Source organism: Furipterus horrens, unplaced genomic scaffold (assembly GCF_987537825.1).
Source record: "Furipterus horrens unplaced genomic scaffold, mFurHor1.1.pri manual_scaffold_1, whole genome shotgun sequence".
Classification (NCBI taxonomy): domain Eukaryota; kingdom Metazoa; phylum Chordata; class Mammalia; order Chiroptera; family Furipteridae; genus Furipterus; species Furipterus horrens.
In genome coordinates, this window is record NW_028327171.1 from 8820918 (window position 1) to 8844384 (window position 23467).

Sequence of the window (23467 nt, forward strand, 5' to 3'; positions counted from 1 at the left end):
CATGGCACGCTCACTGTGTGCCAGGAGCGCTAAGTGGCTCTTGTGGGAGTCAGTGTTCTCAAAACCCCACATTGTCACGGGCGCCATCTTGAAAATTATAAAGCCAACTCACAATGGGTTCATCACCCGCTGTCACAGGACCAGTAAGTGGCTGAGCAGGGATCAAACCCAGGTGTGTCTCACATCAGGGACACCTTCTTAGGCCACATGCCCCTCTCTGTGTGGGGTCTGTTGGGGCCGGCTCCACCTTGCATTAGCAAGGACTCTAGCAGCCACTTGGTCCTCAGTGGTATACCTAGACCCTCCCCAGAGAAGGAGGAGAAAGTCTCAGAACCCCCAAGTGCCTGTCATGTATGGTCACATGTTGAGGCAGGTACCGGAGCACGCTCAGCCTTGCTGCACCCTGATAGGAACAGACACATCCACAGTGCCAACATCTTGTGACACGCCCAGCAGGTGCGGTCATCCACGGCACAGAGATGTTGGCAGAGCGAGACACAGGTGGGGGGGCCCAGAGAGGGGACCCCTTAACCCACAGCCGGCCCCGCCGAGTCCCATGGCCCTGCTGAATCGCACAGCCATGTTGGTCTCCTCCTCGTCTGTGGGATGGGAAATGCCTCGTGGGCAGATTAATAAGCCTGGGACTGTGTCCTAGCTTCCCTCAAGGTCCTCGTGAGGCTCCCTGAGCCGGGCTTATATTTCCAACCTGAGAAATCTAAGTGTTATTAATAATAATGATGATAATAATAAGGATTGTGACACAGCACAAGTTCCAGAAGAACCAACAGGTGAACAGGGGAGCCCCTTGACTACCGGCTATTTGTTAGGGAGCCACACACGTGCCTGACAGAGCTCGGGGCTGTTGGGATCCCATGGGCCCCACAGGAGAGGACCCCCCCAGCTGAGGGGCCAAGATACACATTAAGTTCTTCCCTGTTTACAAGATTGGGCATCCTGAACAGGACACTGAGTTCTCCGTGGAGTCTTCTCCGCAGCAAACGGAGGCTGGACCCCGCTCTCCAGGCCCTGGTGACCAAGAGGCGGAGTGCTGTGTGGGCCACCCAGGAGCCCAGCACTGGCATCCGCTGGGGGTCAGTGACCTTTCCTCGTGGGGGGTGGGGGTGGGGGGCGTGCCCTGATTCACCTCCTGTCGAAGTTTGTAACTGTTCTCAACCAAACAGCCCTCACTGAAGACACTTCTTGGAAAGCAGGGAGACGCTGGCGAGGCCTGCTCCCCAACGCTGCTGAGGTCCCCCGGCCTGTTAGACCCATCGGCTGCATTTAAGCAGCAGTTGACAGGCTGTCGTTCCACACACACAGGCCATGGAAACATATTCTGGGCTTTCACGGATTCCCTGTGGATCTGACCACTACGGCAGTGTGTCCTCTTTGCCCTTGTGCACTCTCGCCTGGCCCCGAAGCCCCGCTCTCCCTGAGGAAGCTACTGCCCCTCTCTGAGCATCTCTCCTGAAAGAACCTTTTTCCTTTGCATTGTGGTAAAAGACACGTGACACAAAAGTTACCATTGCGACCATGTCTAAGTGCGCAGCTCAGTGACGTTAGGTACGTTCACATTGTTGTGCCGCCACCTCCCCCACCCGTCCCCAGAACTTTCCCTCTTCCCAAACAGAAACTCTGTCCCCTGCGCCACTTCTTGTCTCTGTGGATCGGACTGCTCTAGGGACCTCGTGGAAGTGGAATCACATAGGATCTGTCCTTTTGTGCCTGACTTGTTTCCTGAGCAGGATGTCTTCCAGGTTCATCCATGTAGCAGGGGTCAGAACTTCCTTTTTAAGGCTGAATAATATCCCATTGTGCGGATGGATCACATTTGTTTATATGACCATCCTTGGCGGGACCCTCAGGTTGCTTCCACCCAGTGGCTATTGTGCCCCTGTGAACAAAGGTGTGCAGGAATTGTACCTGCTCGCATGCCTGCTTTCAGTTCCTTCGTGTCCATGCGCAGAACTGGGGTTGCTGGGCCATACGGTGTTTCTGTTTAACACGCTAAGGAACAGCCCGCACCGTCTCCAACCAGCAGCGCATGAGGGTTCCAATCTCTCCACCCTCGTCAACACTTCACTTTTTTTTTTTTTTTATAATGACCATCCTAAGGGTGAGAAGAAATGGAAAGCTTGAACCACAAACTACTTTCCAGGTACAGGCAGCCACATCTGCCCTCCTGCTGGAAGGTCGCAAAGCCAATGTGGAGACCGGGAAATAGTTTGGCCATCAGATTCTTCCAAACCCCTGATGATGTATAAGTGGATTCAGATAACGCTGTGAGGGGAGGAGCAAAGGGTGAATAGTGCTCTGGGAGGAGCAGAACCAGCTGGGAACAGACCTGGGTGTGACAATGGCTGGTGGATTAGCCCGGGAGGGAGCCTGAGAGCCAGCGAGGCTGGACGCACACCCTCGGATGCCAGCCTCAGGCCCTCCTCCCTGCGCCCTGACTGCCGTGCGCCCGCCACCACTGCCAGGCGAGGCGAGGGGCGCCCGCGGTGAGGCTGAATGCAGGAGTGGGCACCGGGCGCTCTCCTTTAAGATCTGAGACACCAGTGAGCCTGGAGGACTTGGCCTCTTAGTGAAGTGGCTAGGACGGCGCTCCCACAGAGAGGCAAGGGAAAAAGTCAAGGGTTTTTTCCCCCAAATGTTTTATTTAAATATTAAATTAAAAAACATACATCCACTAATCATTTGGCATACATTTCCCATTGTTAACATAATAAACAAAATAATTAATTGTTATGGTAAAAAAAAAAAAAAGGAAACCAAACCATATACATCTTAATCAGATCACATGGTGCCTTTGAACAGGCCACTCTGCATTCATTCGAGAACAGCGCTGCGGAGAAACCTATAAACACACGTCACACACACTCAAAAACAAGACATACAACGTGACTTACAGCAACGAGAAAGAAAACCACCGTGAAAGTAAAGTGCTTGTCATGGTTCTGAGGCCTTTGATCTCTGGCGTGAGGACAGAAATTAATTTCCAAAGGGGAACGGGTTCTGTGTTGGGGTCCCTGTGCTCCATCTGTGAGGAGGCGAAGGCCCCGGCTGCCCCACGCCACCAGGCTCTCGTTCAGTCCCCAACCTTCCTCATGCGTCAGCAGAAGGCTGTGGAGAGTTCTCAGCGGCCCAGCGAAAGGACAGGCCTTTGCCCCAATCCTCGGAAGCAGCCAGAGCAGCAACAGCAGCGGTGGTGGCGGGAGGGACAGTAGCAGCAAGCCGGGCAGACACAGATGCAGGGCTGGCAGGGCGGTGACCTCGCTGGGCCGCCGCTCCCCACCCCCCGGGAACTCCAGTGATCTTTGGCTTTTACAAATGCCCACCTTCCCCTCTCGCTGTCACCTGTTTAATACTGAGGGTGTGAGAGCCATGTGAGCTGAAGGCACCTGGGGGTGACCAGGCCGAGGGAGCACGCAGTGACCCTCCCTTCCCTCCAGAGGCCCCTGGCCCACCAAGCCGCTGCCTGAGTCTGCCTGCCAGGTAAGGGCGCACCTGGTCTCCCTCCTCTACACGGACCTGGTGTCGCGCTTTGTAACATTGCCAGAGGGGAATTTAAACCAGGAACACAAAGGTGTAGTAAAAAATATAAAAAATAAGTAGTGTCTATCTGTCTATTTATACACATGTACAGTGTTTGCTTACAAAGGAACAAAGCTGAACATCACTGACCCGACCCCTCGTCCCATTTGCCTGAACAAACGCCTGACAAGCATGGGCCTGGGGAAGGCAGGGCTGTCTGCCCACAGTGACCCGTGCGTGCCGGCGGGTTGCCGCCCGTTCCTGTCCCAGGCCCAGCCTCGCTATATTGCACATCTCCCCAGTCAGTTGTTCTTTTTGGACCCTGATAATGAAATGCATAAAAACTTAATTAGCAGCGGAAATAAGATGTGCGGCAGGAGGCAACTCCCCTGGCAGGCACCCAGGCCCTGTGCCAAGTGCCGGGGGAGCACCCACCCCGCAGCCAGCCCGCCCTTTCGAGGTTCTTCCTTGTGGCTCCTCCGAAGAATCCTGGAACCAACCCTCGAGCAGTTGACCAGACTCCTCATCGAAAATAAGAAAAAGTGATCTTCTGTTTACTGACTTCAGGGGAGAGAATTCCAAGATTTTGCAGACTGTCTTCTCCTGGGCTGGCCCTTACAGCTTTCTGAAAACCGATACATGAAGCACAAAGTTCACAGCTTTCATTTGAAGCGTAACTGTTTCAGGAAGTGGAGAACTGTTCATTTAAGAAAAGGGTACTACTGAACACAGCACACGCTGGCTCTCACGGTGCGCAGCTCCCAGCACGACTTCGTGCAAGGCCACGCCCGCCAGGGCCTGAAGTGACTGTGGTCCCCTCCTGCCGCCAGGCTGCCCTGGGGACTCACCTCACTCCCCTCCGCCCCCCTCCTGTCCACCCGCCCCCACGACACGCCCTCCATTATTATTTTTCTTCAGAAACTTTCCAGTCCCTACTCATGGCAGCAGTTGCCCAGTGCAAGGAGAAAATAAAACGAAAAATAAACTAAAAAGCCAAAACACCAAACGTATTGCTTGTTTCGCTTCTATAGGAAGTTATTGGCTTTGAGTCCAGAACCGTCTTCACATACTCCGAGGTTATTGCTTCGAGGAGCCGAGAGCCCACGCGGGAGGAGGGTGCCGGGGCCGGCCCTCACTGCACCAGGACGAAGGTGCCCCGCTGGCCCGAGGTCAGGTCCTCCATCTCACAGTCCCCTTGCGGCAGCCCCATGGGGTCAAAGCCCGGGGGCAGCAGGGCCAGGTGCGGCTGCAGGGCTGTGGCGGCGGGGAGGGGTGCCGTGGCGGTGCTGATGTGCAGGTGGGCGTCCAGGAGCTGCGCGGCCGAGGCCACCGGGGAGACGCCGGCCTGGAGGAGGTGGGGCGGCAGCAGCGGGCCGGGCCCCAGCCCCAGCTCCTTCTGGAGTCCCGACACAAGGAGGGCGCTGTCACAGGGGGCCAGGACCAGGGGGGCGGGGGGCAGCTGGGGAGCCTGCTGGCAGCTGGGCAGGGCTGCTGGGTGGTGCTGTAACTGGAGCAACCTGGGGGGACACGAGGGAACAGGGAGGAGAACAGGTCACTGCCAGCTCTGAGTGTGCTTCTCCTGACAAGTTCCACCCAGCCGGGCTCAGACACCACCGGGTTCCCACACCCCACGGAGCGCTGGCTGGAGCTGCCCGGAACATGCGATGTCGTGCGTGACTAATCCCCTGAGCAATTTCTGACATTTCCATTCCCCATCATGCTTTTATAGCAGCTCAGAGATGCCAACCAGACATGACATTTTTATTCACTGCCCCGCTCCATCCCCCACGTACAGGCTTCAAAGTGACAAAACCTGACTGCTCCCCACCTCTGCCACCATCTGTGGGAACAAGGCCCCACAGGCCCCCCCCCCATACTTGGGGGTAGGGAGGTACACTCATTTTATTACATGAAGAAGGGGGAGCTTAAGAAGCAAGGTTGCTCAAGAAATCCGATGAACATGAGTGCTGCCAAGGTCACGGGCGACGGGCACAGGGCGGGCCTACCTTTGCTGGTGAAGCACTTCCTCCAGCAGGCTTCTGCCCTCCCGGCTGCTGGCCCCGCTGCCGTGCAGGCCCGTGCTCTGCGTGGGCAGCTGGAAGGCACTCAGGCCGCCCCGCGTGGCCCGGCTGGAGGAGGGCTGGCACACCTGGCGAGCCAGCCCCTTGATCTTGTTCAGGCCCAGAAACCCTTTGGTCCTCGCATTCTTCCTCAGCTGCTGCCGAAAGGCTTTCAGGCCTGAGAGAGGCAAATGGATATTGTTCGTGGACCCCCAGGCCCCAGCCCAGGACCAGCAGCCCAAGGCCGGCTGGGGTTTCCAGATGGTGGGGAGGAGGGAGGAGAGACGCATGACGTGGAAGTGATGGGAAAGGACTGGTATGCGCTCCTACGGGGCTGAGGGTGCTCTCTGGTCATGTAATTGCTGTTCATGCCCCCTCCCACCCCCCAGCCCCATGCAGGGCTAGGAAGTCATCCTTTGGGTTTGGTTTGGCTCAGCCGTTCCAATACTGAAAAGGCATGCGTCTGGCAGACCATGGGCCCTTCGCAGAAGAAGGGCATGAGCAGTGTCATGGGACTAGGGAGGGGGCTCAGGGCCCCCTAGCCCTGGGTGCCATGGAGGGAGCCCAGGCAGCCAGGTGTGGAGGGTCTCTCCCTGACCCCATCCCTTCTCTAGGTCAGGAGCTGCTGCCTGGCATCCAAATGTCTCTTGGTTTTTAAGACCAGCCACTAGAGGCCAGGCGACTTTGTCCCAGGAGACCAGGCCATCCAGAATCCAGGTGGCACCTTCGATCTGCTCAGGGAGCACTGCTGCCCCACCCAGGCCTGGCTAGAGAACAGGTAAACCTCTGCCATCGATGACAAAGTGACACCTGCCAGGGCCACCCATGGCATCTCCTGGTGAAGGCGGAAAGGAGAGTGAAAGGGGAAGTCACCTTGAGTGAGCGAGGTGTCCGAAGCCCTCCGGCCTTCCTGGAAGCTGACGGGGAGCAGGGCAACTCCTCCCAGGGCTCCCTGAGCCTGCAGCACTGGCGTGGCAGACTGGGCCCCCAGCAGCGGTGAGGCCAGCTTGAGCGGGGAGCAGGTGCCCACCAGCCCCTGAGTGGCCAGGCGTCCACTAAGCCCCGCTGGGCCGTCACCCGCTGAGAAGGTCAGACAGCTGTCAGAGTTGGTGCCTTCCGAAGGACTCGCCACGGAGGTGGAGGAGATGACTATACCTGCAGACGGAGCATGGTGCTCTTGAGGGGGCCCTCGTGCTCCCCAAGGCCAATTCAACCCACCAGGACCCGCCAGTTTTCACAGGAGAGGAACCGGCTCCACTGCCTTCCCCACGCCCACAGCAGCAGCCCCCAGGCCCCCAGACAGCCCTCCCCATGTGCTAACAGGGACAGACAGCTATACTGGCCTCCCTGTGTCTATCCCCAACCTTGGGGAAGTGGGAGTCTATGACAGCCAGAGGCCACCAGAGGCCAGGGAGCCTTGACAACAGGCCAGCACAGGAGCCCCAGCTGCAGCTCATCGGTGGAATTGACCAAGGACACAAAGGGGCCAGAGATGAGGACCTGCTCTCCCAGCACCTGAGGGAAGCTAAACCCCACTCTGTCCCCACCACTGATCAACCACATGGAATGTCTAAGAGTGACCCTTCTAGCCTTGGGGGTTAAACCAGTAGCAGATCCAAGGGCTGTAACAGGAAGAGGCCACCCAGCAGAAAAGGAGTGTTTTGTGTCGGCGCCTCGTAGTCCCAACCATAACCCCGCCCACAAGGCCACCCTTGCCCCCGTGGACACTTACATGGAGGGGTGCATGGGGACAAGGTGGAGACCTCGGCCAGCGTGTGCCTGCGGCCCGTGCTGCCAGGCAGAGGCCTCTGTGTCTCTGGCTCCTCCTTCGGGCGCGGGCCCTGCCTGGCCGCCCCACTAATGGTCGTGTCCAGCGGGCTGCTGGGAGAGACCGAGCGCTGCCGGAACATGCCGTTGCAGTTGGCGTCCACAGGGAAGAGCAAGGGCTGTGTGGGACAGACACAAACCAGTGACCCTGAGGCTCCACGTGACCCGGCATGGGGGTCGTCACCACCGCTGGGAATGAGACAAGCCCCCACCCCAGATGCCGCCCAACGCACTCACAGACCTGGAGCGAGCTGTGGAGGTCACAGTCCATTTCAGCCTGCAGGATGGACTGCCCCAAGGTCTGGGGCTGCGGGCACAGTAGGGAGGATCGGAAAGCGTCACCAGGGAGGCCTTCCGGAGGCACCTGTGAGCCAGCATTGAAGGACAGATGTCATCAGGGAGGTGGCTCCACGGGCATCGCAAGAAAGACCCTGCTGGCCTCGCTCTGGCGACGGATGCCAGCCACCGGCTGATCAGGCTGAAAACACGGGTACCCTCCCTCCGAGGCCGCGCTGTGTGGAAGTGACCAGCACCACGGTCGGTGAGGAACAAGTGGCCACAGGTGGGGCCTGACGCCCAGGAGCGTGACCAGCACCCCCAATTCTCCATGTATCCTCTGGTCTAGGGCTCACAGGGGAACCCCCTCCCCGACCCAGGGCTTATTGGGTGGGGGGACATAAATGGGGAGGCGGAGCTCAACCTGTGTCTCGCTCCCAGGCCCATGTGGGCAAGCGATTCCTAACTCGGGGGACCGAGGGGTGCGGCTTTAGATTCCCGCTCACCTCCACACCGCTGTGGTCAGAGCTCCTGGGCCGCTGCTGCCGGACCGGGCCAGGCCGGGCCGCTGGCGGGTTGCTGCGGTACTCCTTCAGCCGCTCCAGGAGAAGGTAATAAATGGCTGCAAAGTGGTTGTAGCTGCTGTTCTGCAGTGACTGGAAGAGGCGGGAGGCGGGGAAGCAGGTCAGAGCCAGGCCGCAGGAGGGGACAGAGGAGCTGCAGGGCTCCCGTGCGCGGGCAGCACCTCGGGATGTCTCCTCAAGTCGCTGAGGCTCCCTGACAAGGCTGTTCCCTGGGTTATTCTTGGGTGGCCCAGGATACCCTTTAGAAGAGTGAACAAGCTGGCCCTTAAATTAGCCTGTGCTCCCGTTTTAACTCAACTGGCCAGTGGCTGCTTTTCCTGATACAAAGTCGCCACCCCCACCGCTAAGCAAGCACCTCTCCGGTCAAAGCCAAGTTGGGGGAGGGACAGGCGGTCCTCACCTCTACGGTCCTCTGCCGGTCCACCCCAAGGGTCTGCATGATGCCCAGCACCTGCTCGTCATAGTCGCCCAGGTTGGAGTTGTAGCTGAGTGCAGCGCTGGCGGGGCAGGTGTGTGGCAGGGCGGGGTCAGCCTGCATCCACCTGTGCTGCCGGATCTGGGCGATGCTGATGCGCTTGGCAGGGTCCACCACCAGCATGCGGCGGATCAGCGTCTCACAGTCTGCGGGTCAAGGGAGGGCCACTGAGCATGCGCGGGCCGCTGTGCCCACAGTCCCCACCAACCCTTGGGCTCCCACTGCAGCCCTGCAGGGAACAAGGTTCCTTTCATGCAGGCAACTGGACAAATGACCCTTCTGAAGAACACCGAGGCCATGAGACCCCCCCCCATGGAGGGATGGGCCTCTGAGGGGGACACAGTCCTCCTAATGTCCCTACAGAGACCACTCAGGCTCCCCATTCTGCTGTGACCATGCAGGTCAGTAGGCAGCAGGTCACCCCTTTATTGAATGAAAGAGAAAAGCACAAGTGTGGAGCAGGTGAAGCTCAGAGGGCATTGGGAGGGGACTCCCGAGACCAACCCTCAGCTGGCCCTCCAGGGGACACCCTCAGAGGAAGGCACCTGTCCATCCCATAAGTAGGGCACTGCAAACACACCCCGTGGGTTGGGTTCCTCTTGCAGGTAAACACCCTTTGGTGACACGGGCTGACTCACAGACCCAGAGGACAGTCAAGCAGGCATTTCAGGAAACCAATCCCTCCACCTCCTCCAAAACTCCCATCCCAGGCTCCCCAACAGCCCCATAGCAGGCTGGCACCTGGCACCTGCCGGCCACCTGGGAGAGGGCTCGGCACACACCCACCTCGAGACATGAAGAAGGGGATCCGGAAGCGGCCCTCGAGCACCCGCTGCCGCAGGGCCGGCAGGCTGGGCCCGTCAAAGGGGAGAGATCCACACACGAGGACATACAGCACCACCCCGAGGCTCTGTGGACAACCGGGTAGCATGGTCAGCGCCAGCTGACTCGCTGGTCAACACTGACCCAGTACTGGCAGCTAACACGTGCTATGCACAGGGCTCCTACCCAGACGTCGAGCTGGGGACCTTCGTACTCCTTCCCCTCGAAGACTTCCGGGGCTGCGTATGGGGGACTCCCGCACCATGTAGACAGAGGCTCTCCTGACTTGTAGAAATTCCCAAATCCAAAGTCTGAGAGACAAAGAAACAGACGATGCCGCTATGGTGGAAAGAGCAGGGGTCTCGGGCTCAAAGGTGTGTGAGCAAAAAGCACTGAGACCCTCGCTTGCACACGGCCCCCTCCCGCAGGACTGTGCTTCCTGGGTTTGGGGTGGCCCTCCGACTCACCTGCCAGCTTGATGTCCATGTTTCCATCCAGCAGCAGATTCTCGGTCTTGAGATCCCGGTGCACGATGTGGTGGCTGTGGCAGTACTCCACAGCCGACAGAATCTGCCAGAACTTCTTCCGGGCTTCGTTCTCACTCAGGTGCCCATTGGAAGTCAAATAATCTGAGGAGCAACAGAACAAACTTAGAGCCCCCGAGTCCACCAGCGTGGCCAGCATCGTCTAGGCTGCGGCCGAAGAATGAACGCTGTGGGATTTGAGGTGAGCAGCCCCAAACATCGGAACGGAGGAGCAGTTCCTGATGAGTGAGCGCTGTTTGTTTTGAACAGGTATTAAAAGTAAGTGTGGCTTACCAAACATTTCTCCATTTTTTGCGAATTCAGTGACAATGTAAAGCATATCCTTTGTTTCCATAACCTAAAAAAATAAAATAAAAGACCTAACATTTAACCACACAAAAAGGAAACCTACCAACGGTAATAAATACTCTACCCGAACCCGAGGGAATTGTTAACGTCTATGGATGAGTGCATTCATTATTTTTGGAAAGGGAAGAAAAGAAGAAGTTCTGCAATAAAGAAACGAATGAGAGGATTCCTATTCAGAAAGAGAGTTTTTTAAAATTCAGAAGTGAATTCCTCACGAGCCTGCCTATCCTCATATATCTTTGCTCTCAGTGAAGGTCTAAGTGTATTAGAATTCTCCTACGTTGTATTTTTAACTCATTTTGCCTCACCCACCTGGGGACTCTGGGGGCTACAGAAGTAATAGCGATTTTGAGAGGGTTGCCAGGGCTTTCTTCCAGAAGCCTGGCAGGCAGCAGACTATTCAAGCCAATGGCCGGCACAGCTGAATAATGGATAACAAATACCCCTTCCCCACATGCGTTGGTACATGACTAATTAGGCCACAAGAAGCCGGCTTTGCCAGGCAAGCTACAACAGTCTGCTCTGTGTACAGCAAACTACTCAGCATGTGTCAACAGCAACAGCTAGAGCCAAGTACACCTTAAAGCAGCAGTCCCCAACCTTTGGGGTACCAGGAACTGGGGACAGGTTTCATGGAAGATGGGGGTTAGGGGTGGCCCAGTGGCTGGGGACCTCTGCCTTAAAGGTTCCCTTATCAACTGAGAATTTTATTTCACTTTGAAAAAGAAATTTAAGATTTTAAAACATAACTAAGAAACAAGGTAAAATTCAAATGGTACTGAAAGTAAAACTAACTCATATCCGAGTATTTAAAACAATTTCAGAGGGAGACAGAGATAATACATTCTCATAGAAAAGGATTTCATCGGGGTTTAAACTATAGTTATTCCTTTAAAAAATACACTTTAAAGACAACCGCCTTGTGCTGTAAGTCTAAAACGCCAACATCATGCAGCTTAGCTAGAATTTTTACTGCCCTGACCCTCAATGTGTGTAAGTCCACCCTTCTTAATGAAAAAAAAAAAAAAAAAGAAAAAAAAAAGTGATGCAGAAAGAATGAAGAGTGAATCTGTTTTTTTAAAAAAAAAAAAAAAAACCTCAAGGAAAGAGTTTAGAGTCTCACCAAGGTCCCGGGCCTGAGCCAGCTGGACGAAAATCAGATACCAGTGTCAAAACCAGGGTAAGAACAATCGCTATCCCAAACAGTTAAAGCAGCACACAGAGCAATAAGAAAATTCACACCAGAGAAGACCTCTCACTTGGATCACGAGGGCAAAGCATCGCTGACTGAGCTGATCCACACAGGGGCCAGCGGGGGACAGAAGGACAAGGAAGCCACACTCTGGCCCATCCCTCCCACTCAGTCAAAAAACAGACAGGGGTCAGTCTACTCCTGCGGAAACAGGCCAGGCACATTTCTCAGGCGCTGACATCAGTGACCCGGGAGGAAACTTCTTATCCAGACGGCAACTTACAAATGACAACAGAAACAACACACATACATGACGTGTATCCCACACTTAACAAAGATGAGTAAACCGGCATTCTGGAAACACAAGCTCCGATGACTACAGCTACCTTCATTTTAACTGTGTAAAGAGCCTTCCGTGGGATGATTTTCAGTTACAGTCCTATCTCCTGCCCACTGTACACCTACCCCTGCCAACTGCACACTCACACCAACCCATATTCATTTCAGACTCTCAGGGTTTCATGAGAGTCAGCAAAAGGAACTAAAAGCCAACACAACTGGACGAAATGGAGCATTTGCAAAGAACTTATTCTGTGGCACCAGACCCAATATCATCTTCGAAGAAGTGGCCACTAAATAAGAGACTGCTTTGCTGTCCTAATTAAACCAACACTTATTTTCCAAAGATATAATTTATTAGTTTCAACAGGAAAACAAAAGTATGGTCACGAAACGAACCAACAGATGGGCAGGGTGAGGCTTGTCCTTAACGTGGATTAAATGACAAGCTCCTTTGCTCACACTGCGGCAAAGAGTGTTTCATCTCTCTGTCTTTGATGGAAGAGTTTACACAAGGAAGACAAATGCTCACTGCTGCCTTTGCAGAGCTAAGTTTACGAAAACTGGTAAGAGCAGTTGGTCTGAAAGTTCAATAATCACCTGCAAAGGCAGAAGTTTCACTAGAATTTGTCCTTCTACATGAAATGCTTGACTTGTGGCAATACATAGATCTGGTTGTTTGTCTTTATTGTAAAGGCAACAACATTCCACCTCTACGCATATAAAACTGCAATAAATTATAACACTAAAGAAAATTTTCATGAAGCAAATCTCAATGATGACCCAAAAGCAACAAAATAACTATAAATGCATCTTCACCACTTACAGGAATCCATCTATTTACCAGGTACCAAACCAACATATACTCAAAGAGAGGGGCAGCCTTCAGGAACTGCAGACTTAGGTTGTTGTAAATAAAAACTAACATTCTCACCAGAAGTCACAGTAAAAGGCAAATGTGAGTCCTTACCTGATAAAGCTTTATAATATGGGGATGATTCAGAAGCTTCATGATCTGAACCTCACGATATATTTTCTCCAAATTGCTTGAATCTAGGCGTGTTTTATCGATTATTTTTATTGCTACCTATAGAATTTTAAAAGAAAAAGGATTTTTAAAAAATCTCTCTTAATCTAATGTACACATTGCATTTTGTGCAGGTTAATTTCTAAACACTTTATGTCCCCAAAAGGTCACAGAAAGTTTGGGAGGGGGGAACCAAAATAATTATTAATATTACTTAAAATACCCAAAGTTAAATAATTGACCTAAATCTTTGCAGGCTCACTTCGGGGGGCTTTAGCTCTGGAACCGAGAGCACTGCACTCCTGGGTTATTATCCTCTTTGCTGTCCCCTGTTATTTGTTCAAATTATGCAATCATAATATAAAACTTTTTTCTTTCTTTACCAAACTAAAAACTGTCAGCCTTCAGACCTCACACGATGAACCCTACAGATAGGGATCCAACAGGCCAGCTGCCCCCCCGGCAGGGTCCACCCCACGCACCTGAGTTTTGGTGACGCGGTGCCGGGCCAGCTTCACCACCGCGAAATTGCCCTTGCCCAGGGTCCGCTCGATGTCGTAAAAGCCCACCCGGAGGGGCTTCTGCTGGCTCTGACTCACGCCCGCTGGGGCCGCACTGAACTCCGACATAATCACCATGGCTCCGGGCACCTGCGGACGCCGGGAGCGATCAGCGACGACCCTGATCCTACACCTACCAGCCTCGCCGCCGGCGGTCAGCTCCGCTCTAGTCCCCCCGCCACCGCCGACTCTCTTTGCCCCGCGGGGAGCGCGGACCCGCCCCTACACTCGCCCCCCGCCGCCCGCGGTGGGCTCCACTCCAGTGCCCCCGGCCCTTAGCCCCGCGGGGCGCGCGGACCCGCTCCTACACCCGTCCCCCGCCGCCCGCGGTCGGCTCTATCCCAAACCCTGTAGCGCTTCAGTCTCGCCAGGCGCATACCCCACTCCCTGCGATCGGTTCCACTCCAGTCCCCCGGACACCTTAGCTCCGCGGGACATGTGGACCCGCCCCTGCCGTCCCCAGCGCCGGGCTCCTACGAAACCCCGAACCCCGCGGGCCGTATACCCCGCCGCCCGCGGTCGGTTCTATTCCGAACCCCGAAGCCCCGAACCACGTGGGGTGCGTGGATCCTCTCCCGCCGCCCCATAACAAAGGGGATGAGTCGGCCGCGGGGCGAGCGGCGTCCCGGCCCGACTTCCACGCGCGCACCCGCGGGGCCGCCAGAGACCAGAGCCCAGTCCCGTGGCGCCACCCCGGCCGCCGCCTCACCTCCGCCGCCTCCGGGGCGCCGAGGCTGGGACGCCGCTCGCCCCGCAGCCCCCACCGATCACTTGGCCGTTCGCGCTGCTCTGGCGCCTGCTGCTCCGGTCGCCACAGCCGCCTGCTCTACAGCCTGCCGCGCCGCGCAGCATGTCAGCTCTGAGTCCGGGCCGCGCAACCAGCCGCACGCGCCACCGCCCCGCCCAGGCCCCGCCCCCAGCCCCTCCTCCGGACCCTCCCCGGCCCGCCCCCGTCGGCCCCGCCCCGCCGCCGTGCTGGATTGATACAGTCCCATTGACGTCGATTTGACGCCAGAACGACGCGCGGCTCAGCGCCAGGCGGAGGGAGAGCGGGAGATCGGGACGTTGCCAAGAGACAGGCGGCTCTGACGCGCGGGCTGATGAGGCCGTCGCCCTGGCGACCGCGGGGCGGTGACGTCAGGGGCGCCGGGCTCCGAAGGCCCGCGGAGGTCCGCCCGCGCCCGCGCCCGCGTCCCCGCCGGCGCGCGCCCTCTACCGGGCGCCGTGGACGCTGCAAGTGGCTTAACCCTCGCGTCCCAGGGGCGCAACCTTCCCGCATGCTCCCATGCGCTCGGCCGCATTCGCGCCTGTCCCCTCTTCTTGCACCCACCCAAAAAAGGTTTGGGTCTAGGGCGGCTCCGAAAGGCCGAAGTGCAGCGCTGCTGGGTTCTCTTTGGATCCCTACTCCAGTCCCGGTGATCGAGGCACGGGTCTCATGTATCCCCCAGCTTCCATCGGAAGCGCTCAGCCTTGCAGCCTCTATTGGGCAAAGTACCAGGTGAGACTAGGGAAACCTCGAAGACTCGTAGAATGAGGCTTTAAGGCAGTGCCAGGTGACAGCACGTCAGCTCCCACTGAGGGGAGCACGCCAGATCCTGGAGAGGGACCACCCACTGCCTGGGACCCTCTGAAGCTTGGCAGTGATATATATATTCGAGAACCTTGGGGCCGCCCAACTTTGATTTCTCTTGTGTGCGAATCTGAAATGTTCAGCAAGTTAGAAACAGGCACAAGAAAGCTGGTCAGCGTCTCTGGCCAGTGATCACCGGAGCTGACGCCCTAAATGGGTGCTGCTGCTGCAGCCCCCAGGCCGGTGCCCGAAGCGGGTCCTCGCCTTTCTCCATCAGATACTGTCAGAAGCCAGCTGATACGAGGAAAGCCTGGGTCCTTTATGATGCAGCTAGCTTGGTGAAGGAACCCAGCAGGATGGAGAGAGGAAGAAAGGCCCAGCGGGCTGGTTTTGGGGGGACCAGAGGTCCAGGTAGAAATGGACTCTGCTCACTGAGGTCTTCAGGTTCTCAAGTACGAGAGTAGTGGGAAGCTGGGTCAGCAACACCCTCAAATGAGCACTTGATGGCTCATTTATGTGTGGGCTCACCTGACAAGCGTCCACTGAGCACCAACCAGGTGCTCTGTACAGACAGCGCAAGGACCCTGCCCCGGAGGAAGGGCCAACCCACGGGGGCTGGTGGGTGGAGTCAGCAGTGGGTGAGGATGCCACCCCATAGCCCTGGTTACTTTTGTGTGCTAAGTGGACCACCTCACTGCTTTCCCAGAGCTGCAGGGCAGTGGCGGGACAGGACCTGTGCCCTTTGGACTGAGGTGCCTGGCGGTCTCATCTCCGCTAGAGGGGAGGGAATGAAAGTAGCAGTGGAGGACAATTTACACTCGAATGGCTGCTCACTTTATGTTCCTTACACCCCGTCACAAAATAAATGTTTCCCAAGGGAAGACGGAGGTTATGGGTGATTAGTTTTCTTTAAACATTAGGAAGGCAGAAATTTAGGATTTTGATTCTGCATCTAGCCTAGAATAATTTTTCCTTGTGTTCACTAAAAATACCGCTTCACAGTAGCGGGTAGGGAGCAAAAGTTAAGTGAAATGGATGCAGAACTGAGAAATCTGGCAGAGAGGGGCAGCTGTGGTGTGCGCGTGGGCAGCTACCTGGACACGTGGCTTCCGGGCCAGCGCAGCAGGCAGACTGGACCTGCTTCCCCTGGTGAACAATCGCTGGCCAGCCAAACATTTCCCAATCACCCTTTCCCTGGGCAAAGGTTTGTGAGTCAGTTTGCTTGAAAAAGCCTTTCAAGGACCAAAGTTTTCCTCTGTGTCTTTCAAAAGTGACCCTCGTTATCTGTCCCAGGTTTATCCAGTGAGAATTCGGAGAAATATTTTTACTTCCTTCTAGCTGAATGGTTTACAACCGCTTTCTTCCCCTTCTGGGAGCCCGGCCAATCTGTTCCTAGGAGAACAGGAGGAAGAATGAAGAAACCAGGGACCTGAATACATTCACCTGCTCTCTCTCATTTTGTGACTTCAGAGATTTCCTCAGGTGTCATCCAGCAAACCGACTTCTCCACCCCTTCACACCCAACTGCCCCAGGGCTAGTTAGATTCTTTTGAAAGGTCTTAGGTGTTTGCAAACACTTGGCTGGCTGTTTGGAAACATTTTGTCATCACTGAATAAAAACTGCAGCCAAAGGGCTGGAGCTGCCTTCCCAGGAAGGGTTCCTGGGCCCAGGTGCACTTGACCCTTGCTCCTAGCCCTTCCTGAACAGCCCTGTGCGGGCTGTGGCTGTTCCCAAACCCTTGGTAGGAGCCTGCTCTTGGAGAATGCAGGCAGGGCAGAGGATGACGCTTACGTCAGCATCGCTGTCATTGCTACCCCGGGGGGGGCGGGGGGCTCTTTGGGCACCCCAGTGAATTTGGGGGTCTCTGCTTGAGTGTCTATGGCTGTTTGTATCCATGGCCCCTGGAGGCAGTAATTCCTTCATTTATTTCGTTTTGGATTTCTAGTCTCCACATACACACCACCAACAACAGCAACAGTGTGTGCTTCTACGGGCGTAATCAAATGATTCAAAGAATTCTCCCCTTAACATAATGGAAGATACATACACTCTGAAGAAAGATCAGCCTCCCGGCAGCATCCTCAGTCCTCAGGGGTGACCCTGGTTCCTTTGGCCTCCTGCTATATTTGCAGAGCTTGACACAGACACGCTCAATAGACAAGTGCACACTGCATCAGGGAATTACAGTGTGTGGCTTGGGTCCAGCAGGTGGATGAGAAGCACTAACCCTCAGTGGACAGCCCAGCTGTTCGCAGGCTAACTCAGGAGCCCAGATGAACTGGCTGGCCATACACAGGCTGGCATTTCAGCTTCCGATGGCATCATCTTCTCCACCCTGCTGCTCCGGGCTGCATGTGCTCTGTGACTGCCTCAGTGATGACCACATTCCTCGGCTCAGGTCCTCTGCAGGCTGGAATACAGGTCCTGGGGACTCTGGGACCAGAGTCAGACACCCAGGCAGGGAGGGGGTCTAAAAAGGCAGCCATAGGACAGGCAAGGCAGAATTCCAACATTTTTAGCCCAGCAGAAACCTCTGATGCACAGACCACTGGCCCTTCCAACATCAAAGTTCTAGGGTTTCTAGTTCCCATGTCTGTTTCTGTCGCACAGATCAGTCGCTGATGGGGCCGATGCGGTTGCCCAATATTAAAGGAGATCAGTGGTTGATACCGCACCTGAAGACCCAAGAGACTTTAGGGTGTCTAACTCCCTAATCAGTGTTCTAAACACAGTTGTCTAGAAAGCGGAAGGTGGGGGCGCAGGATGGAGTGAGGTGAGCAGCAGTGAGTCAGCAAGGGCCCAAAATAGAGGCATCAGTACTCAATGGTGGGCTCCTTTAAGAAAAGTAGCATCAAGAAACCTCAGGGGGTCCAGCCAAGCTAGAGGCGTAGGTAGGCATGCTTCGCCTCCTCGAACAAGCAGAAGAAGGATTACAGCTAACCTCAAAATAAAAAACAACCAGAATTGCCAGAAAATTGAACTGTATGGAAGTCCGACAACCAAGGATTTAAAGAAGAAATATTTATCCAGACAGGTGGGAGGGGTGGAAATGGGGAGACAGGGTGGGGAGGATGTGGTGTGGCAGCACAAGGCAGCAGTGGCCGTCACAACGAGTGATCCTACATTCACGTGTAGCAGATAAAAGCTGGGAAGGACACCCGGGGAGTGATCCCAGCCCCAGGCCAGCCTGTATAGCCCGGGGTTCCAGCACCGGGAAAATAAAGCCTCATAGCTTGTGGTTGTGAAAACCAGTGGGGGTTGGGGTGGTGGAAGAAACTGCCTGTTTCTCATAAGAGTCTGTTTAGAGGCCCCCAGGGTCCTAGGTGTATGCAAACCCATCCACTCTTGGAACCATCACCAGGGCAACAGGTAGAGGGGTGCCAGTTGCTTTCGGGAAATGGGTGAAGAGACCGGACATGGGGTGAGCACTGAGCAAGCAACATTGTTCCCTCTCTGACCCCTGCCCTACATACAGCACCACAAAGTGGTGAAACAGGTTGCCTCACCCTGGCGAATACCTAAGCCTCCACCCATTCAATGTAACAGGTGTGCCAAGACAGGTAGTCAAAGCAGCTCTTCCTAATACACAGAAACAAACACAGGGAGGCTGCCAAATTGAGAAGACAAATAAATATGGCCCAAATGGAATAACAGAGCAAAACTCCAGAAAAAGAATTAAGCAAAACAGAGATAACCAACCTATTATATGAAGAGTTCAAAACACTGGTGATAAGGGTGCTCAGAGAACTCATTGAGTATGACAAATGCATAAGGGAAGAAGTGAAGGCTAAACTAAGTGAAATAAAGAAAAATTCATAGGGAACCAACAGTGAAGGGAGGGAAGCCAGGATTAAAATAAACAATTTGGAACAGACGGAAGAAATAAACAACCAGTACAGGATGAAAAAACATGAATTCAAAAAAATGAGGATAGTATAAGGTGCCTCTGGGACATCTCCAAAAGTGCCAACATCTGAATCATAGGGATGCCAGAAGGAGAAAAGGAAGAGCAAGACATTGAAAACTTATTTGAAAAAATAATGAAAGAAAATTTCCCTAATTTGGTGAAAGAAATAGACAAGTACAGGAAGCACAGAGAGTCCCAAACAAGTTGGACCCAAAGACGACCACACCAAGACACATCATAATTAAAATGCCACAGGTTAAAGATCAAGACAGAATCTCAAAAGCAGCAAGAGAAAAGAAGAGAGTTACCTACAAAGGAGTTCCCATAAGACTGTCCCCTGAGTTCTCAAAAGAAACTTTGCAGGCAAGAAGGGACTGGCAAGAAGTATTCAAGAGATGAAAAACAAGAACCTAAAACCAAGATTACTCTATCCAGCAAAGCTATCATTTAGAGTGTGGAAAGGCGGATGAAGTGCTTCCCAGACAAGGTAAAGCTAAAGGAGTTCATCACCACCAAGCCCTTATTATATGAAATGTTAAAGGGACTGATTTAAGAAAAAGAAGAAGATCAAAATTATGAGCAGTAAAATGACAACAAACAACTATCAACAACTGAATCTAAAAAATAAAACAAAAATAAACCAAATAAACAATTAGAACAGGAACAGAATTATAGTATGGGGATCATATGGAAGGTTATCCGCATGAAGGGAGAAGGGGGAGAATGGGGGAAAAGATGCAGGGATTAAGAAGCATAATTGGCAGGAACAAAATAGACAGGGGGGTGTTAAGAATAGTAAAGGAAATGGAGAAGCCAAAGAATTTATATGCACGACCCATGGACATGAACTAGTGGGGGGATTGCTGAGGGAATGGGGGTATTGGCCATAGGGGGGCAAAGGGAAAAAATTAGAACAACCGTAACAGCATAATCAATAAAATACACTTAAAAAAAAGAGAGAGAGAAGCCTCATGGGCTGTGGTCACCTGTCCTGCCACACCCACAGAGGAAACCAGCTGAAAACCTCAGGTGGAAGGACTAGTGAGCTTGAAAGCCAGAGCTTCCTACTGTGTTTCTGGCAGACCATACAATCAGGGAGAAAAGCTTCAGCTCCTTTCACATTGTGGTGTGGAATCCCCTGGGTTGCTCTGGCCTCATGCAGACTGGGGAACAGGGCCTAGAGTCCCAGTGTGGGGCTAGGGTGCCACCACATCCTTTCTTCTGAGCTTTCATCAGGGGCTGCATGGAGCACCCTGAGTCCTCTGGGAGATTCAAAACTTCTAAATGGTGCTTTTCATTTAATTGCCTCCAGGGCGTCTGCTGGTGTTGGGCACCATATATAGTACTGTCTTTTTAAATTACGACTCAATCATTCAAAAAACATGTGAGTTCCTACTCTTTACAGAACTTGGCAAGAACTATGCCAGACAGTGAAAATGAGCATGGGACTGCCTTGAATTGTGACAGACAGGCGCGCTAGTAGGGACAAAGTTGGAGGGGAAGGCATAGGTCCTGAGACGGTGTAACGTGCTGTGGGAGTCATCAGCAGGACCCAGGCTCATAACCCACCTGTGTGCTAAGCATTATTTTGGGTCCTGAGCACAAAGGGAAGGAAACAGATAAGATGCCTTCTCTCGAGGGTTGTCACCTACTTAAGGAGACAACGAAGACATCGATGATGAATGACATGCTCTCAGAGGCAGGGAGTGAGAGGAAGAAAATAATCACGCAGATGGAATAGACGGTTTGGCAGGGAAAGTGGCCTTAGCGTGGGGACTCCTGCCATTTCCACCCCAGAGAAGGCAGAGGGTGTGCACACAAGGCAGGAGGGGCAGGAGGAGGTGGCAGCGGGGAGAGACGATGAGAGAGGAGACGGGACCAGCTCTGAGACTGGTGGAAATACTCAACATTGTCCATTTATTGCTCCAGTGGTTGTGTGATTCTTCTCCGGAGATGCTTGGACAGGGACGGTGTGGCATTGTGAGTACCTGGACTTAACCAGGGGTGGGGCACTGCCGGGAGAAGAGGATGATGCGGAAGAAGGGGTTGGGGGTGTTGGTCCGGCAGAGGATCTGGCATGGAGTGCGGCTTCCCAGCTGGAGAAGGAAGGAGTGAGGAGTGGAGGGGGCCCCACTGGGGGTCGGTGGAGGCCCTGGCGGCTTCTAGGTGGATCCCAGTCGCTTTCAGCAGCATCAAGTGGGAACAAAAGGAAATGCTCCCTCCGCTGAATATTTTCCTATAAATTAGCACGTTGTTTTCCCAGGTATGAGACTCAGTAGAAAAGACAGAAATGTGTAGCGATGAGAACAAAGAGCACTGGGGATGCTCTCGACAGTCTGGAGTTTTCCATCCTGCCTTTCCCGCGGCCATAACGAGGGCTTGCCATGTCATTACACAGTCCGAACCATGAATTGTCATCGTCTGCTTGGAATTCTGTTATGGAAGTGGCTGTACTGATCCCTGCTTGCCCCCTCCCTCTCCTCCCCCTCCATCTGACATCTTACTCTGAGGGGCCTTTCCTCCCTCATTCTCCGAAAGACTTGCTCGTCTGAGAGCAGCCGGGTCAAGACTAGACGCCTGGGCCAGCCTGCTCAGGATGGCACCGCTCCGGGGCGAAGGGTGGTCTCTGGGGGCCAAGAGCACCATCCCATAAACCGAGGGGCTCCAGGTGCCCCTGGGGACCTGCAGGCTCAGGCCACCGCAGCAGGGTGCCCGATCCCCTGGTTGCCAAGGTGACCTAGAAGCCTCCGATGCTCAGGAGGCCTCGCAACGCCCAGCTCAGCGTCCAGCTTTTTTTGGTGCAGACTGCAAAGGTGTTCTCATTCTTTCTGACCTGGTTTCCATGGCGTTTGGTGGTGTTGTGTTGTTTGTTTAGAAAGAAAACACACAGATTTACGTCACGAGGAGGCAAAGACGTCTTCGGCATCAACTTAATAAAAATGGCTGTAAACTAGTCCCCAGACCAAGCGCCACATAATAATACCTCACAGGCACATTGTAACAACAAATGAGCCGTGCAAAGATAGAGGACATGGGACAAAGTGAGACAAAGTCCACAGTCCTCATCACACTGGTATCTCCAGTGCGATCCCTGTGAAACCAGAATGAACAAAAGTGTGGAGGAAAAAGCACACTTTTCTTGTACAGCACAGCTCAGTTGAAAACTGCTTAGAACAAGGCCAGAGTTTTAAGGGGGGTGGAGCCTCTCAGGACAAGCTGGTCCAACCATCTGAGTCCCCTAGCACCCGGAGGGAAATTTCTAGAACCTTCTCACAAGTAAACCACAGACATAAAATCAGCAGGTCAGGTTCAGGACCTGGGCCACTAGGACTGAAACTACAGAACTCTCGCATCCCCAACCCAGCTGGGTTTGCTTCCCCTTTCTCAGAAGCGGGGCACAGATGTGCAGAGGGTGGGGCAGGCCACCTTCGGGTCCCTCGGTGTTGTCCCACAGCGGATGTGAGATGCTACAGGATGATGTGATGTGATGTGATGTGATCTATTCAGAAACCAAAAGAAGCTTAAGCACCTAAGCAAACAGAGGAAGCACAGAGGAGGGGTGTGCCTACCCGCTTTGGTGCCAGTTCGGGGCCGAGGGAATCCCAGTCTCTCTCAGAAAGTACCCCCTCTACCCAGGCCTGCAAATACTGCACAGAGTCCCGGCTGACTTAGGAACCCTGGTTGAAGGATCTGTCTTCCCTCGTTGCCATGGCTGCAGCCTGGATGGTCAGTGGCAGCCAAGCAATGGAGGAAGCTGGATTCTGTGGACTCCAAGGCTGGCTCATAGCCCCGCTCCCACTGTCCCCGCCATCAGCCCTCAGTCACTGAGAGCCGAGAGCCCCACCCACGGCCTCATCTCCATCACCTTTACGGAGCCAGTTTCCCCAAACCACAATGAGATATCACTTCATATCCACTAAGATGGCTATTATTTTTTATGCAAAATCTGAAAATAACAAGTGTTGACGAGGTTGTGGAGACATTGGAACCCTTGGGCACTGCTGGTAGGAATGTAAAATGTGCAGCCACTGTGGAAAATAGTGCGGGGGGAGGGGGGTCCTCCAAAAATTAAACATAGAATCACAGTATAACCCAGCAATCCCAATGCTGGGCATAGACCCAGTAGAAGTGGAAGCAGGAACTCGAACCTGACCTCCCAAGTTCACGGCAGCATTGTTCACAGCAGCTGAAAGGCAGAGACAGCCGCAGTGTCCGTACACAGAGGAGTGGATAAACCGAACGGGGCCCGTCCGCACCATGGAATATTACTCAGCCTTAAAAAAGGAAGGAATTTCTGACGCATGCTGCAATGTGGATGAGCCTCAATGACCTCATGCTCAGTGAAGTAAGCTAGTCACAAAAGGACACATATTCTACTGATTCCATGATGACGTGAGAGT

The 23467-nt window shown here is 54.1% G+C and overlaps 1 protein-coding gene across 1 annotated transcript; it reads right to left on the reverse strand.

Annotated features, from left to right (window-relative positions):
- Window positions 1-2753: 2753 nt before the first annotated feature.
- SIK1 (salt inducible kinase 1) lies at window positions 2754-14465 on the reverse strand. The gene is made up of 14 exons (XM_090272042.1): window positions 14299-14465; window positions 13512-13679; window positions 12973-13089; window positions 10397-10460; window positions 10046-10207; window positions 9765-9889; window positions 9543-9666; window positions 8682-8902; window positions 8204-8353; window positions 7663-7785; window positions 7327-7540; window positions 6468-6749; window positions 5541-5772; window positions 2754-5051 (listed from the first exon to the last, which is right to left on the reverse strand). The coding sequence occupies exons 2-14, from the start codon at window positions 13665-13667 to the stop codon at window positions 4667-4669; spliced, it is 2355 nt and encodes a 784-aa protein (XP_090128168.1). The 5' UTR covers window positions 13668-13679; window positions 14299-14465; the 3' UTR covers window positions 2754-4666.
- Window positions 14466-23467: the final 9002 nt, after the last annotated feature.